This window comes from Pleurodeles waltl, chromosome 9, assembly GCF_031143425.1.
Source record: "Pleurodeles waltl isolate 20211129_DDA chromosome 9, aPleWal1.hap1.20221129, whole genome shotgun sequence".
NCBI classification, from domain to species: Eukaryota; Metazoa; Chordata; class Amphibia; order Caudata; family Salamandridae; genus Pleurodeles; species Pleurodeles waltl.
In genome coordinates, this window is record NC_090448.1 from 157499024 (window position 1) to 157514544 (window position 15521).

A 15521-nucleotide genomic window follows, 5' to 3' on the forward strand; every position below is an offset into this window, starting at 1 on the left:
ATGACTCACCCACGCTATAGAAATGTAAGAGCAAGACCACAGTGACTAGGGTATTGAAGGTCTGTGATGTCAAGTGTCCCAACTCCCCTTAAGTTTGTAATGAACAAGTTACTTACTTGACTGGATTCAGAAGATTTTTGCATGAGCAGTACCCCTACGTGCTGTTGGGTGGCTTTGTTCAGTTCTGCAAGGCAACAGCAGTATCTTTGGCAGCGAAAGTGATGTTTCGGTCACCTATATAGGCCCCACCTAGGTGTGCGGACATCAGTTAATTTTCAAAACTTTTCACGCCAGAAGCGCAGAGTCACGATGTGAACTGATGAATGTGTGTCCAAACTAGGGCCCTGTAAAGGGGGGCAACCCTAGTCCCAGAATCTGCCCACAGAGCGGGGAGGCATGGGTGAGTGTGTAAGGAATATGCAGCTAAATATTGTCTCTACCAGATGATGCATCACTAAAGGTAAGTAACTTGTTAATCTGATAGAGATTTCTAGCTGCAGATTTCTTACATTTGAATAGATATCTAAGTCATGCCATTCTGGTGGTGGGCTGCGGACAAATATTCTATACAAATTAGTCCTGCAAGGCCGAACAGCCGAAATGTCCATTCATGTGGACCTGACTGTCCTGGCAGTAGTATTTTGGAAACATGTGCAGAGATGCCCACGTTGCTGCCTGGCAATCCCCAGGACCGGGACTCCACAAGTCAACACCGTGGTTGCAGCTTTTCCCCTGGAATTGGCCCGAAAGCCCTCCGGCGGCTGCTTTTTAGCCACAATGTAGAAGATCTTGATACAGAGAATGACCCAGTGTGAAATGATTTATTTCTGTACTGCATGACCTTTTTTTAGCTCTGACACAGCCCACAAAGAGTTGGTTGCCCACCCAGACCTCTTTTGTGCGGTCATGGTAGAACAACAATGTTCTTTTTAGGTTTAGACAGTGGAGTGGCTCCTCTTCTTTAGAGGGATATGGAGGAGTGTAAAAGTTGAGCAGGGTGACAGACTGTCCCAAATGAAATGGGGTCAACACTTTTGACAGTAAAGAGGCCCTGGAGCAAAGCACCACTTTGCCTGGGAGCACAGAGAGATAAGTAGGCTTGTATGACAAAGCCTTCAGCTCACTCACCCCCCAGACAAATGTTATTGCCACTAGGAAGGCTGTCTTGATAGTAAGTAGCCAGAGGGGACAATTGTGCAGCAGCTCAAAGAGAGCACACAAGGTAAGTGAGAATCCGATTTAAGTCCCAATGAGGCATGATAAAGGGCGAAGGGGGAAACATATGTACAAGCCCTTTGAGAGACCCATTTACAATAGGGGACTTAAATAAAGAGGGTTGGTAAGGCAGCTGCAGGAAGGCAGACAGAGTAGAGAGATAACCTTTAAGAGTGCCCAGAGCAGAGCCCTGCTGAGCAAGGGTCAATCAATCGATCAATCAATATTTGTAAAGCGCTGGGGGGAAGGAAATTCATCCAAAGAGCCACGTCTTGAGGTTCTCCCTGAATATGGTGAGCGATTGGCTTTGTCTGAGGTGTAGGGGGAGGTTGTTCCAGCTCTTTGCTGCAGAGTAGGTGAAGGATCGTCCTCCGGCAGTGGTTTTGCAGATGAGAAGGATGGTGGCCAGGGCCATCTGGGCAGAGTAGAGGGATCTGGCAGGGTGTGAAAGGAGACACAGTGGTTCTGGTAGGCTAGTCCTGCATTGTATATGGCCTTGTACGTGTGGGTGAGTACCTCGAAGGTGATTTCGCTTCTCGATGGATAGCCAGCGCTGGGTCCTCAGGTGTTGGGAGATGTGTTCTCAGCGAGGGAGGTCCAGAATGAGTCTGGCGGTGGCATTTTGGATGAGTTGTAGTTTTTTGATGTTTCTAGTTGAGGTGCTGGCGTAGAGGGCGATGCCATTGTCGAGCTTGCTAGTGACTAAGGTGTGGGTGATTGTCCTGTGACACTCTGCTGGGATCCATCTGGAAATCTTCTGAAGTTTGCAGAGTGTGTGCCAGCAGGAGGAGGCGGCAGAGTTTACCTGGCAGGTCATTGATAGGGAGGAGCCGAGGATGATTCCTAAGTTGCGTGCATGCTCAGTAGGTGCAGGGGGGGGCACTGAGGAATGTGGCCCACCAGGAGTTGTCCCATGCTGAGGTGGCATTTCCGAAGGGTAAGAATAGAATATCAGAAAGAGAGGCAGAAAGAGGGTCAATAGACTTTTCTGTAAAATATTTTACACATTTTTGCCATCAGCAGACATATACCATTTGGTGGAGGAATCCCTAGCTGCCAGAATAACATTACAGACTGCTGGAGGAAGGCCGAAAGCTATAGACTGTTGCCACTCAATTTCCAAGCAAGGAAGTGGGTAGTTGACAGGCTCAGGTGGGGAACCTTCCCTTGCTGCTGCAGCAGAACATCCTCCAGAAGGGGCAGCCTGATCGGAGGATCAATGCTTATCCTCAGAAGATTGGGATAGTAAACTCTCTGTGCCTAGTCCGGAGCCACAAGAATGACTTGGGCCCGGTCATTCTTGATCTTCTTGAGAACTCTGGGCAACAGTGGTATGGGTGGAAAGGTGTATAGGAGGCCTGAACTCCACTTCAGATGATAAGTGTCTTCAAGCTAATAGCTGCCTTGGAAACTCCAAAACGCAAAACTGCTGACATTCTGCGTACTCTTCCGAGGTGAAAAGATCTAACCAAGGCTCTACCCACTGCTGAAATAGTCCTTATGCTACCTCGGAATGGAGATGCCACTTGTGATCCGCCATGCATCTCCGGCTGAGCTTATCTGCCATGTCGTTCAGAGAACCTGCCAGGTGTTGAGCGACAAGGGTTATGCCGTGCCCTTCCAGCTACGTCCAGAGGGCCTCTCCACAAAAGGTCCACAACCCCACTATACCCTGCTTGTTGCAGTACCACATGGGGATAGTGTTGTCTGTGAACACCTGCACAAACTACCCCTTGAAAGAGGGAAGAAGTGCCTTCAATGCTACCTGGATTGCATGGAGCTCCAGAAAGCTGATGTGGAGTCTGGATTCTGCTGGAAATGAGAGTCCTCTGATCTCCACCTCTCCCTGATGGCCATCCCATCCCAGGAGTGGCGCATCTGTCACTACTGTCAGATTGGGTTGGGGAAGGAAGAGGAGTCTGCCTTTGACCAAATCACGGTTCGTCAGCCACTACTGTAGGTCTTTTGCAGTTCCCTCAGAGAACTGGACCATGTCAAAGAGATTCCCCTGATGCTGCGCCCACTGGAGCTTCAGGACTCACTGCAGAACCCGCATATGCCATCTGTCATGATATGATTCACCAGCAGGATACAGGAGGCCATGAGGCCCAGCAGCCTCAGGGTCATTCCCACCAAAATCCAGGATAGAGGCTGAAACATCAGTATTATAACCTGAATATTCTTATTTTGCTGCTTGGGAGGATAAGACCGAAACTGCACTGTGTCAAGAAAAGCTCAGATGAAAGGGAACATCTCAGAAGGAGTCAGGTTTGACTTCAGCACATTTATAGCGAACCCCAGCTAATGAAGGAGGTCTGCTGTAGCCTGAAGGTGGGAGACGACAACCTGGGCTGTGCCTGCCTTCAACAACCAGCCATCTGAAAGCCCTAATCTCCGCAGATAAGCTGCAACCACCTCCATCACCTTGGTGAACACCCAAGGGGTGCTGGTATGGCCAAAAGCGAGCACGGTAAACTGAAAGTGCTCGTGGCCTGCCTTGAACCGCAAGTAACATCCGTGGGCAGATTAGATGAGGATGTGGAAATATGCACTACTAGCCAGTCTCCTTCGTCTACGACAGACAAGATCTGAGCTAAAATGAGCATCTTGAATTTCTCCTTTTTGAGGAAGAGATTGACAGTTTGCAAGTCTAGAACAGGGCGAAGCCACTTGTTCTTTTTGGAAATCAGAAAGTAGCAAGAATAACAACCACTGCCTACTTCTGATAACAGAACCCTCTCTATGGATCCCGTGGCAAAAACAGCTGTAACTTCCTTTCAGAGTAAAGACAGATGATTCTAGGAAGTTGGCTCTGTATATACTATCTCAAAGTAAGAGATAGTGTGCACAGAGTCCAAGGGTTCCCCTTAGAGGTAAGATTGTGGTAAAATTAGATAATTCCAATGCTCTATTTTGTGGTAGTGTGTTCGAGCAGTAGGTTTATCAGAGGGTAGTGTTAAGCATTTGTTGTACACACACAGGCAATAAATGAGGAACACACACTCAAAGACTTACTCCAGGCCAATAGGTTTTTATGTAGAAAAATATATTTTCTTAGTTTATTTTAAGAACCACAGGGTCAAGATTTGAAGTAAACACATAAAATGCAAGGTACTTCACACAGGTAAGTTAGGATCTTTGAATAAAAGCAATATCATATATAGTTTTTGTTAAAATGGCAATAAGCTATTTTAAAAGTGGACACAGTGCAAAAGTTCCTAGGGGAGGTAAGTAAAAGTTAGTTTGTGAGGTAAGTAAAACACTTACAAGTCTCAGTTCCTGGGCATAGGCAGCCCACTGTTGGGGGTTCAAGGCAATCCAGATAGGAAACAATGGAGGGACCCGGGGGTCACTCTAGCGGTGCAGGCAGGCACCAAGGGGGGGGGGCGCTTCTCGGGACAGCCACCACCTGGGCTAGGCAGAGGGTCACCTGGGGATCACTCCTGCACTGAGGTTCAGTTCCTTCAGGTCCTGGGGGTTGCAGGTGCAGTGGTTGTTCCAGGCATCGGGTCCCTTGTTACAGGCAGTCACGGTCAGGGGCAGCCTCTGGATTCTCTCTGCAGGAGTCGCTGGGGAGGCTCAGGGGGGTAGTCTCGGGCTACTCACGGGGTCACAGTCACCAGGGAGTCCTCCCTGTGGTGTTTGTTCTCTGGATCTCAAGCCGGGGGCATCGCGTGCAGAGTGGGAAGTCTCATGCTTCCCATGGCAAAAGTGAAGCCTTTAAAGATGTAGAAAAGTTGCAAGTTTGTTGTAGATTGTTGAGCAGGGACGCTGCTCACGGGAGCTTCTTGGTACTGGGGGTCAGGGCAGTCCTCTGAGGCTTCAGCGGTCACTGGTCCCTGTTGGATGCGTCGCTGGTTGCATGTTTTCAACTCAGGAGACAGGCCGGTAGGGCTGGGGCCAAAGCAGTTGTAGTCGTCCGGCGTCTCTGCAGGCTTGTAGGTCAGCAGTCCTCCTTCTTTGGTTCAGGTTGCAGGAATCTGATTTCCTGGGTTATGAGGTGCCCCTAAATACTAGATTATGGGGGGTGTTTAGGTCTGGGAGGGCAGTAGCCAATGGCTACTGTCCTGGAGGGTGGCTACACCCTCTTTGTGCCTCCTCCCTGTGGGGAGGGGGGCACATCCCTAATCCTATTGGGGGAATTCTCCGAAACTAAGATGGAGCATTTCTAAAGGCAGGGGTCACCTCAGCTCAGGACACCTTAGGGGCTGTCCTGACTGGTGGGTGACTCCTCCTTGTTTTCCTAATTATCTCCTCCAGCCTCGCCGCCAAAAGTGGGGGCAGTGGCCAGAGGGGCGGGCATCTCCACTAGCTGGGATGCTCTGGGGTGCTGTAACAAAAGGGGTGAGCCTTTGAGGCTCATCGCCAGGTGTTACAGTTCCTGCAGGGGGAGGTGTGAAGCACCTCCACCCAGTACAGGCTTTGTTCCTGGCCACAGAGTGACAAAGGCACTCTCCCCATGTGGCCAGCAACTTGTCTGGTTTGTGGCAGGCTGGCAGGAACTGGTCAGCCTACACTAGAAGTCGAATTGGTATTCAGAGGGCATCTCTAAGATGCCCTCTGGGTGTATGTTACAATAAATTGCACACTGATATCAGTGTGCATTTATTGTGCTGAGAAGTTTGATACCAAACTTCCAAGGTTTCAGTGTAGCCATTATGGAACTGTGGAGTTCGAGTTTGACAAACTCCCAGACCATATACTCTTATGGCTACCCTGCACTTAGAATGTCTAAGGGCTACATATATATCATGACGCCACGGATCTCAAGGAGGGGAACCTAGGTCGAGCGATCAGGTCAATCAGAGGCTTCTTTCCCTTCTGGCGTTCACTCCCGCTGTCCCCGCTTGGGAGAGTGGTGATTGCAAAAATGATTGTTCTCCCAAGCCTACTATACTATTTCTCCGCCCTGCCACTAACACTCCCTCGGGCCTTTTTGGGGCCTCTGACCAGCCTGCTGACCGACCTGGTGTGGGGCAGTGGGCGCCGAAGGGTGGCCTGACCAGGATTTATCTACCATTGGAGCAGGGGTGACTGGGCGCCCCGCAGTATAAGCTGTACTATGCAGCGGCACAGATACATTGGATCATGGACTGGCTGAGGGACCCTCTCAGTTTGGAAAGTCGGATGGGGGGGGCACTCCTGGGCCATTCAAATGTGTTGCAATGGCTTCTAGGTCAGGACGGTCTGCCGCACCTGCGTAATATTCTGATGAACGTGGCTGGCGCCGGTATGTAATGGGGGAAACGGCCCCCACCCTATTCACCCAAGATCCCCCTGCTTGCCATTCCAGGCATAGGGAGGATAGCTGGACAACACGGACTAGCTGCCTGGTCCATGAAAGGTATACAGACAGTAGGAGACATTTTTGAGGAGGGACGTTTCCTGACATATGAAGCGCTGGCGAACGCGCACGACCTGGGACAGGGCTGGTTCATTGCATGCGGGGCTCTGCATCAGCTGGTGCCCGGTACATGGGGAAACGGGAACAGCGAACCACAAACGGCCCCTGTATTACATGAATTGCTAACGGGAGCAGGCATGCAATCTGAGATATCATGGATATATAAAACGCTACTTGCTTGCCCTGATGAGGCGCAGACACAGGCGAAGGCTAGATGGGACGCGGTTTTGCCCACGCCATTGACCCAGCGCACATGGATTACAGCACTCACCTCAACACGAGAGGTATCATGTAACTCTCGCTTTCAGTACATACAATTTAACTACCTACACCAGACTTATTTATCCCCAAATCGGCTCAAGCGCATGTTCCCACAATCTACTCCGGAGTGCCCTAGATGTGGGGACCCAGATGCTAATTTCTTCCATATGACGTGGTTGCATGATGTCACTTCACGGACAGCTGCTTGGTCGGAAATCTCTCTATCCCCTACACCCGAATCCTGTATATTGGGGAGTCACTTGCGACGCAGTGGTAGGAGGCAGGCACACCGGTACGTAGACCTAGCGTTTATTTTATTTAAACGTCTCTAAGCAACACAGACACAAATCGTTGGTCAAACGAATTGTTACATTGGGCCAGAGCAGAAGCGCAAGTACTGCGCTCCCTCCGCGACAGGGGGACGATGGTCAAGGGGGTGGACACATGGGATTCCTTTATTGATCAACTGGAGAACAAAGACGATTCCCGCCCACCCTGAACTGTAGCTTCTATATCCATATATAACACAAATACACATACGGAGGGGGACATGGGATCACGGAATTCGGGTAGGAATGTCTAGATTGTTGTTTTGATGCTTCGCAGGTCTGCCCCTATGCGCTGCACGATGGAAACAGTGTCACTGATACAGTTGCGTGGCCCCGGTGATCCCTACCCTGAAATTGGCCCTAATCATGTGGACACAGGGGACGCGCCTGCTGGGATGCTTTGTGGCCAGGGGGTTCGTCTGGGCTGTCCCCGGGGCGCTCCTCCCCCACTTCCTTCCCTCTATGTGTGGCTGTTTCCCCCTCTGCCGTGCTCCTCCCACCTCCTTCTCTCCTCCTCGATCCCACGACCTGTCTATGGGTCCCTACCGAGCAGTTCTGTTCTTTCCACATTGGTTGATTTTACAATTTTTCCTTTCTTCTACTTTTAAGTTTTAGTCAATAAATGCTCTGTTTATATGCAGTAGTTTATGACATGTTGTTCTATTGATTTGGATGCTGGCATTGTACCTGGCCGCATATCTGGATTGAAGTGTAGTAAATTGATAAACTTAATTAACAGATTTAGAAAAAAAAAACTGGCATGGAAGGAAAAGAACTAACATCCTGACACCTGGGCCTATATAGGTGACCGTGACTTCACTTTCGTTACCAACTATGCCGATGATGCCACACAGAACCAAACAATGCCACCCGGCGGCACGCAGGGGTACTGCTCACGCATGTGACGCCTGGGAAATTCAAAGGTGAGGAATTTAGAGCTAGAAGACTCAGAGTCCACTTAAAAAAATTGGTTGACCTAGTGCTCAGTTTTTTAAGTCTGCCATTTTCAGTCTTTGAATATTACATATAATCACTTAGCAGCACGGAGAACTCACTGAAATGCTTTTTATGTAACGGTCATGTCATGCATATATAAAAAACTGACACAAGACAGGAACAAAGGCAATTTACAACCAATGTGCATAAATCATTATTGCAGCAAAATATTAATATCTGAATTTGGACAATAATGAACAATAAAATTTAGAAATGAAAGAGTAATGAGCTGTGACTTATCCACATCCCCTATTTTGTAAATAAACATTCAATGATACCTAACTGGGAACCTACTTAGATTATACTTCTTGTTTACACCACCACATTTTCAATGTTCTGAGGTTTAGGAGGGATTACTTTTCAGACATAAGGATACAGTACCCCAGCAGTAAGAAAAAGCAAACTAGAAAATGTGAATGAACCTTTTGATTGGTTCATTCTCCAGTGAATCATTGAGGTTATTAGGATCGAAATACAACAGAAAGTTGTGTTCAAATTCTATAGATTAAAATGTTGAGGATTCATTATTTGGTTGTGCGAGAAGGCAATCAATAGCTGGGAGCAAACAAGAAACAGATACATAGTATTCTAGCATCATTTCTCACAGAGACAATAAAACAGCAGAAAAAAAAAATGAATTACCAAATGGAAATTGAATTTATAGCACATAAATTACATTACCTTTTCTCCTGTCCCCGCAGGATCCAAAATCTTTTCAGGTTTTATTTCTTTCATGACGCAGATAGCTGACATGACTAGTTTGACACCATGCGGAGGGTTCTTCATTGCCTTTACAATTGCAATGTCAGAAGGCTGGAAAAATGGACACACCAAATAGGTTTAGGAAATGTTAATGAGGAAGAACGATTTTTATGGGCATGTTAAAAATATATTCATAATCTGGTTGAGAGAGTTTAAACTGCAATAATAAATGTATTACTGCTAATCTCTTTTACTCCAAACTCAACTGTTTAGACATTATTTTGTATGGTGCCAGGCATCCTAAAAGAGCCTCTTTCTGGCCTGCCGCACAGTCAAGAGTTTCTATAATCAGGGTGATTTTTGCAGAACAATATTCTCATATCTCATAACTATACACTAAGAAGCAGAGCTAATAACCATGTTTACTCCCTGGCCTCTAAACTGTACAGGTCACATGATGCAGGCCCATGCCTACACTCTCTCCGTAATACCATGGATGTATAAGTTGTGAAAAGAAGCTCCTATGCCAAAGTCTGAACCCTGTGCCCCCTCACTTGCAGGGACATGAAGGAGGAACCACCTATGATAGGTGTAATGTTCAAAGAAAAAAGTACATGCAGAACCCCTCCCAAGGCTAGGACAAACGCACTACGGATGTCTCTGACTATGAAAAGAATGACTTTGTGAGGTACAGCCGAGTGAGATCAAAGTGCCATCCACTACACCTTGGCACATTCCAACTGGCACTTGTATGTGAATTGACCTAGAAGCACAGGCCATATAGTCGATCAACCTCCCCACTAACCAGATATGGAAGCTACTTTTAAAGTAAGTAAAATTAATATCCATGGATCGCGACAAAGTCCCTGAAGGAGAAGGCCCATGGCAGCTGGTCAACCAACCTTAATGGACCAGATGCACTCCCAGGGAATGAAAATCCAGCTGATGAAGTTAAGATTTGGTCTGATTCTGCTAAACGTCTATTGGTCTACTGGTGTGGCAGAAGAGAGTGTGATGGAGATAACCAATGCATGTTGTGTGTCCCAATAGTTAAATCCCTGGTCTAAGTCCACATAGTCTGTACCTGCAAACCGCTATTGCCCCACTGAAGATATTGTCTATGACCCATTCTGAGATCCCTAAACATATCGGGCATGCAATGAAGTCCTGCAATGCTGTTTAACAGGAGAATCCACCTAGCTATCAGCTCACTTATTGACATTTTTCAAAACTGCAACTTTAACCCTACAGTCAGAGGGGGAGCGCTGCCCGCATATAACAGATCCTTTTGGAAGATGACAAAAAGAAACCAGCATGGGCAGCTCCCATAGGGCTACATGATGTTGCTAGCACATCTCAAACCGCACATAGAAGAGCACAGTAAACCGATGCATCCAATATAGAGGCATGCAGGAAGGCTGCCAATTTCATAAGATGCTTTGGAAGTCTACAAATCAGCTCACCGCTGGAGACAACTGTAAGGAAATGCCTCCTTGGCATGGTTGCCCCCTGACTTTTTGCCTTTGCTGATGCTATGTTTACAATTGAAAGTGTGCTGAGGCCTGCTAACCAGGCCCCAGCACCAGTGTTCTTTCCCTAACCTGTACTTTTGTATCCACAATTGGCAGACCCTGGCATCCAGATAAGTCCCTTGTAACTGGTACTTCTAGTACCAAGGGCCCTGATGCCAAGGAAGGTCTCTAAGGGCTGCAGCATGTCTTATGCCACCCTGGAGACCTCTCACTCAGCACAGACACACTGCTTACCAGCTTGTGTGTGCTAGTGAGGACAAAACGAGTAAGTCGACATGGCACTCCCCTCAGGGTGCCATGCCAGCCTCTCACTGCCTATGCAGTATAGGTAAGACACCCCTCTAGCAGGCCTTACAGCCCTAAGGCAGGGTGCACTATACCATAGGTGAGGGTACCAGTGCATGAGCCTGGTACCCCTACAGTGTCTAAACAAAACCTTAGACATTGTAAGTGCAGGGTAGCCATAAGAGTATATGGTCTGGGAGTCTGTCAAACACGAACTCCACAGCACCATAATGGCTACACTGAAAACTGGGAAGTTTGGTATCAAACTTCTCAGCACAATAAATGCACACTGATGCCAGTGTACATTTTATTGTAAAATACACCCCAGAGGGCACCTTAGAGGTGCCCCCTGAAACTTAACCGACTATCTGTGTAGGCTGACTAGTTTTAGCAGCCTGCCACAAACCGAGACATGTTGCTGGCCCCATGGGGAGAGTGCCTTTGTCACTCTGAGGCCAGTAACAAAGCCTGCACTGGGTGGAGATGCTAACACCTCCCCCAGGCAGGAATTGTCACACCTGGCGGTGAGCCTCACAGGCTCACCTCCTTTGTGCCAAACCAGCAGGACACTCCAGCTAGTGGAGTTGCCCGCCCCCTCCGGCCAGGCCCCACTTTTGGCGGCAAGGCCGGAGAAAATAATGAGAAAAACAAGGAGGAGTCACTGGCCAGTCAGGACAGCCCCTAAGGTGTCCTGAGCTGAAGTGACTCTAACTTTTAGAAATCCTCCATCTTGCAGATGGAGGATTCCCCCAATAGGGTTAGGATTGTGACCCCCTCCCCTTGGGAGGAGGCACAAAGAGGGTGTACCCACCCTCAGGGCTAGTAGCCATTGGCTACTAACCCCCCAGACCTAAACACGCCCTTAAATTTAGTATTTAAGGGCTACCCTGAACCCTAGAAAATTAGATTCCTGCAACTACAAGAAGAAGGACTGCCCAGCTGAAAACCCCTGCAGCGGAAGACCAGAAGACGACAACTGCCTTGGCTCCAGAAACTCACCGGCCTGTCTCCTGCCTCCCAAAGATCCTGCTCCAGCGACGCCTTCCAAAGGGACCAGCGACCTCGACATCCTCTGAGGACTGCCCCTGCTTCGAAAAGACAAGAAACTCCCGAGGACAGCGGACCTGCTCCAAGAAAAGCTGCAACTTTGGTTCCAGCAGCTTTAAAGAACCCTGCAAGCTCCCCGCAAGAAGCGTGAGACTTGCAACACTGCACCCGGCGACCCCGACTCGGCTGGTGGCGATCCAACACCTCAGGAGGGACCCCAGGACTACTCTGATACTGTGAGTACCAAAACCTGTCCCCCCTGAGCCCCCACAGCGCCGCCTGCAGAGGGAATCCCGAGGCTTCCCCTGACCGCGACTCTTTGAACCTAAAGTCCCGACGCCTGGGAGAGACCCTGCACCCGCAGCCCCCAGGACCTGAAGGACCGGACTTTCACGGGAGAAGTGACCCCCAGGAGTCCCTCTCCCTTGCCCAAGTGGAGGTTTCCCCGAGGAATCCCCCCCTTGCCTGCCTGCAGCGCTGAAGAGATCCCGAGATCTCTCATAGACTAACATTGCGAACCCGACGCTTGTTTCTACACTGCACCCGGCCGCCCCCGCGCCGCTGAGGGTGAAATTTCTGTGTGGACTTGTGTCCCCCCCGGTGCCCTACAAAACCCCCCTGGTCTGCCCTCCGAAGACGCGGGTACTTACCTGCAAGCAGACCGGAACCGGGGCACCCCCTTCTCTCCATTCTAGCCTATGTGTTTTGGGCACCACTTTGAACTCTGCACCTGACCGGCCCTGAGCTGCTGGTGTGGTGACTTTGGGGTTGCTCTGAACCCCCAACGGTGGGCTACCTTGGACCAAGAACTGAACCCTGTAAGTGTCTTACTTACCTGGTAAAACTAACAAATACTTACCTCCCCTAGGAACTGTGAAAATTGCACTAAGTGTCCACTTTTAAAACAGCTATTTGTGAATAACTTAAAAAGTATACATGCAATTTTGATGATTTGAAGTTCCTAAAGTACTTACCTGCAATACCTTTCGAATGAGATATTACATGTAGAATTTGAACCTGTGGTTCTTAAAATAAACTAAGAAAAGATATTTTTCTATATAAAAACCTATTGGCTGGATTTGTCTCTGAGTGTGTGTACCTCATTTATTGTCTATGTGTATGTACACCAAATGCTTAACACTACTCCTTGGATAAGCCTACTGCTCGACCACACTACCACAAAATAGAGCATTAGTATTATCTCTTTTTACCACTATTTTACCTCTAAGGGGAACCCTTGGACTCTGTGCATGCTATTCCTTACTTTGAAATAGCACATACAGAGCCAACTTCCTACATTGGTGGATCAGCGGTGGGGTACAAGACTTTGCATTTGCTGGACTACTCAGCCAATACCTGATCACACGACAAATCCCAAAATTGTCATTAGAAATTGATTTTTGCAATTTGAAAAGTTTTCTAAATTCTTAAAAGACCTGCTAGGGCCTTGTGTTAGATCCTGTTTAGCATTTCTTTTTGAGTTTAAAAGTTGTAAAAGTTTGAATTAGATTCTAGAACCAGTTGTAGATTCTTAAAAAGTATTCCAACTTTTAGAAGCAAAATGTCTAGCACAGATGTGAATGTGGTGGAACTCGACACCACACCTTACCTCCATCTACAGATGAGAGAGCTAAGGTCACTCTGTAAACTAAAGAAAATAGCAATGGGCCCCAAACCTACCAAAGTACAGCTCCAGGAGCTTTTGGCAGAGTTTGAAAAGGCCAACCCCTCTGAGGATGGCAACTCAGAGGATGAAGATAGTGACTTGGAGGGAAATTCCCCCCCTCCAGTCCTACTTAGGGAGAGCAGGGCTTCTCAAGCCCTGACTCCACAAATAATAGTCAGAGATGCTGGTTCCCTCACAGGAGGGACCAACAACTCTGAAATCACTGAGGATAACTCCAGTGAAGAGGACATCCAGTTAGCCAGGATGGCCAAAAGATTGGCTTTGGAAAGACAGATCCTAGCCATAGAGAGGGAAAGACAAGAGATGGGCCTAGGACCCATCAATGGTGGCAGCAACATAAATAGGGTCAGAGATTCTCCTGACATGTTGAAAATCCCCAAAGGGATTGTAACTAAATATGAAGATGGTGATGACATCACCAAATGGTTCACAGCTTTTGAGAGGGCTTGTGTAACCAGAAAAGTGAACAGATCTCACTGGGGTGCTCTCCTTTGGGAAATGTTCACAGGAAAGTGTAGGGATAGACTCCTCACACTCTCTGGACAAGATGCAGAATCTTATGACCTCATGAAGGGTACCCTGATTGAGGGCTTTGGATTCTCCACTGAGGAGTACAGGATTAGGTTCAGGGGGGCTCAAAAATCCTCGAGCCAGACCTGGGTTGACTTTGTTGACTACTCAGTGAAAACACTAGATGGTTGGATTCAAGGCAGTGGTGTAAGTAATTATGATGGGCTGTACAATTTATTTGTGAAAGAACACCTGTTAAGTAATTGTTTCAATGATAAACTGCATCAGCATCTGGTAGACCTAGGACCAATTTCTCCCCAAGAATTGGGAAAGAAGGCGGACCATTGGGTCAAGACAAGGGTGTCCAAGACTTCAACAGGGGGTGACCAAAAGAAAGGGGTCACAAAGACTCCCCAGCAGAAGGGTGATGAGACAACCAAAACTAAAAATAGTAAAGAGTCTTCTACAGGCCCCCAAAAACCTGCACAGGAGGGTGGGCCCAGAGCCTCTTCACAAAACAATGGGTACAAGGGTAAAAACTTTGATCCCAAAAAGGCCTGGTGTCATAGCTGTAAACAGCATGGACACCAAACTGGAGACAAGGCCTGTCCCAAGAAAGGTTCCACTCCAAACTCCCATCCAGGTAACACTGGTATGGCTAGTCTCCAAGTGGGATCAACAGTGTGCCCAGAGCAAATCAGGGTCCACACTGAAGCTACTCTAGTTTCTGAGGGTGGGGTGGATTTAGCCACACTAGCTGTCTGGCCGCCTAACATGCAAAAATACAGACAGCAACTCTTAATTAATGGGACTAGAATAGAGGGCCTGAGGGATACAGGTGCCAGTGTCACCATGGTGACAGAGAAACTGGTTTCCCCTGGCCAATACCTGACTGGAAAAACTTACACAGTCACCAACGCTGACAATCAGAGAAAAGTACATCCCATGGCAATGGTTACTTTAGAATGGGGAGGGGTCAATGGCCTGAAACAGGTGGTGGTCTCCTCAAATATCCCAGTGGACTGTCTGCTTGGAAATGACCTGGAGTCCTCAGCATGGGCTGAGGTAGAGCTAAAAACCCATGCAGCAATGCTGGGTATCCCTGAACTGGTGTGTGTGAAAACAAGAGCACAATGCAAGGCACAGGGTGAAAAAGTAGAGCTGGAGTCTGGAAAAATGGCCCAGCCTACCAAGAGAACAGGAAAGTCAGTTGGGAAACCAACTGCAACACAGCAAAAGAAAGGGAACCTCTCTTCTCAGGAAGAAGTTCTGCCCTCTGAGGGAACTGAGCCTTTGGAGCTTGAACCTTATCAGGTTGAGCTCTTAGGCCCAGGGGGACCCTCAAGGGAAGAGCTGTGTAAGGGACAAGAAACCTGTCCCTCTCTTGAAGGCCTTAGGCAGCAAGCTGCTGAAGAGTCCAAAGGCAAGAAAAATGGAACACATAGGGTCTATTGGGAAGATGGGCTCCTGTACACTGAGGCCAGAGACCCCAAACCTGGTGCCACTAGGAGAGTGGTAGTGCCTCAGCTGTTCAGAGAGTTCATCCTAACATT

General features: G+C 48.2%; 1 protein-coding gene across 1 annotated transcript in view; it reads right to left on the bottom strand.

Annotated features, from left to right (window-relative positions):
* DNAH12 (dynein axonemal heavy chain 12) overlaps window positions 1-15521 on the bottom strand; it is a 937015-nt gene that overhangs the window by 302532 nt on the left and 618962 nt on the right. Inside the window, exon 50 of the mRNA XM_069206470.1 lies at window positions 8887-9018. Coding sequence (XP_069062571.1) covers window positions 8887-9018 — 132 coding nt within the window. The remainder of the gene's footprint in view (window positions 1-8886; window positions 9019-15521) is intronic.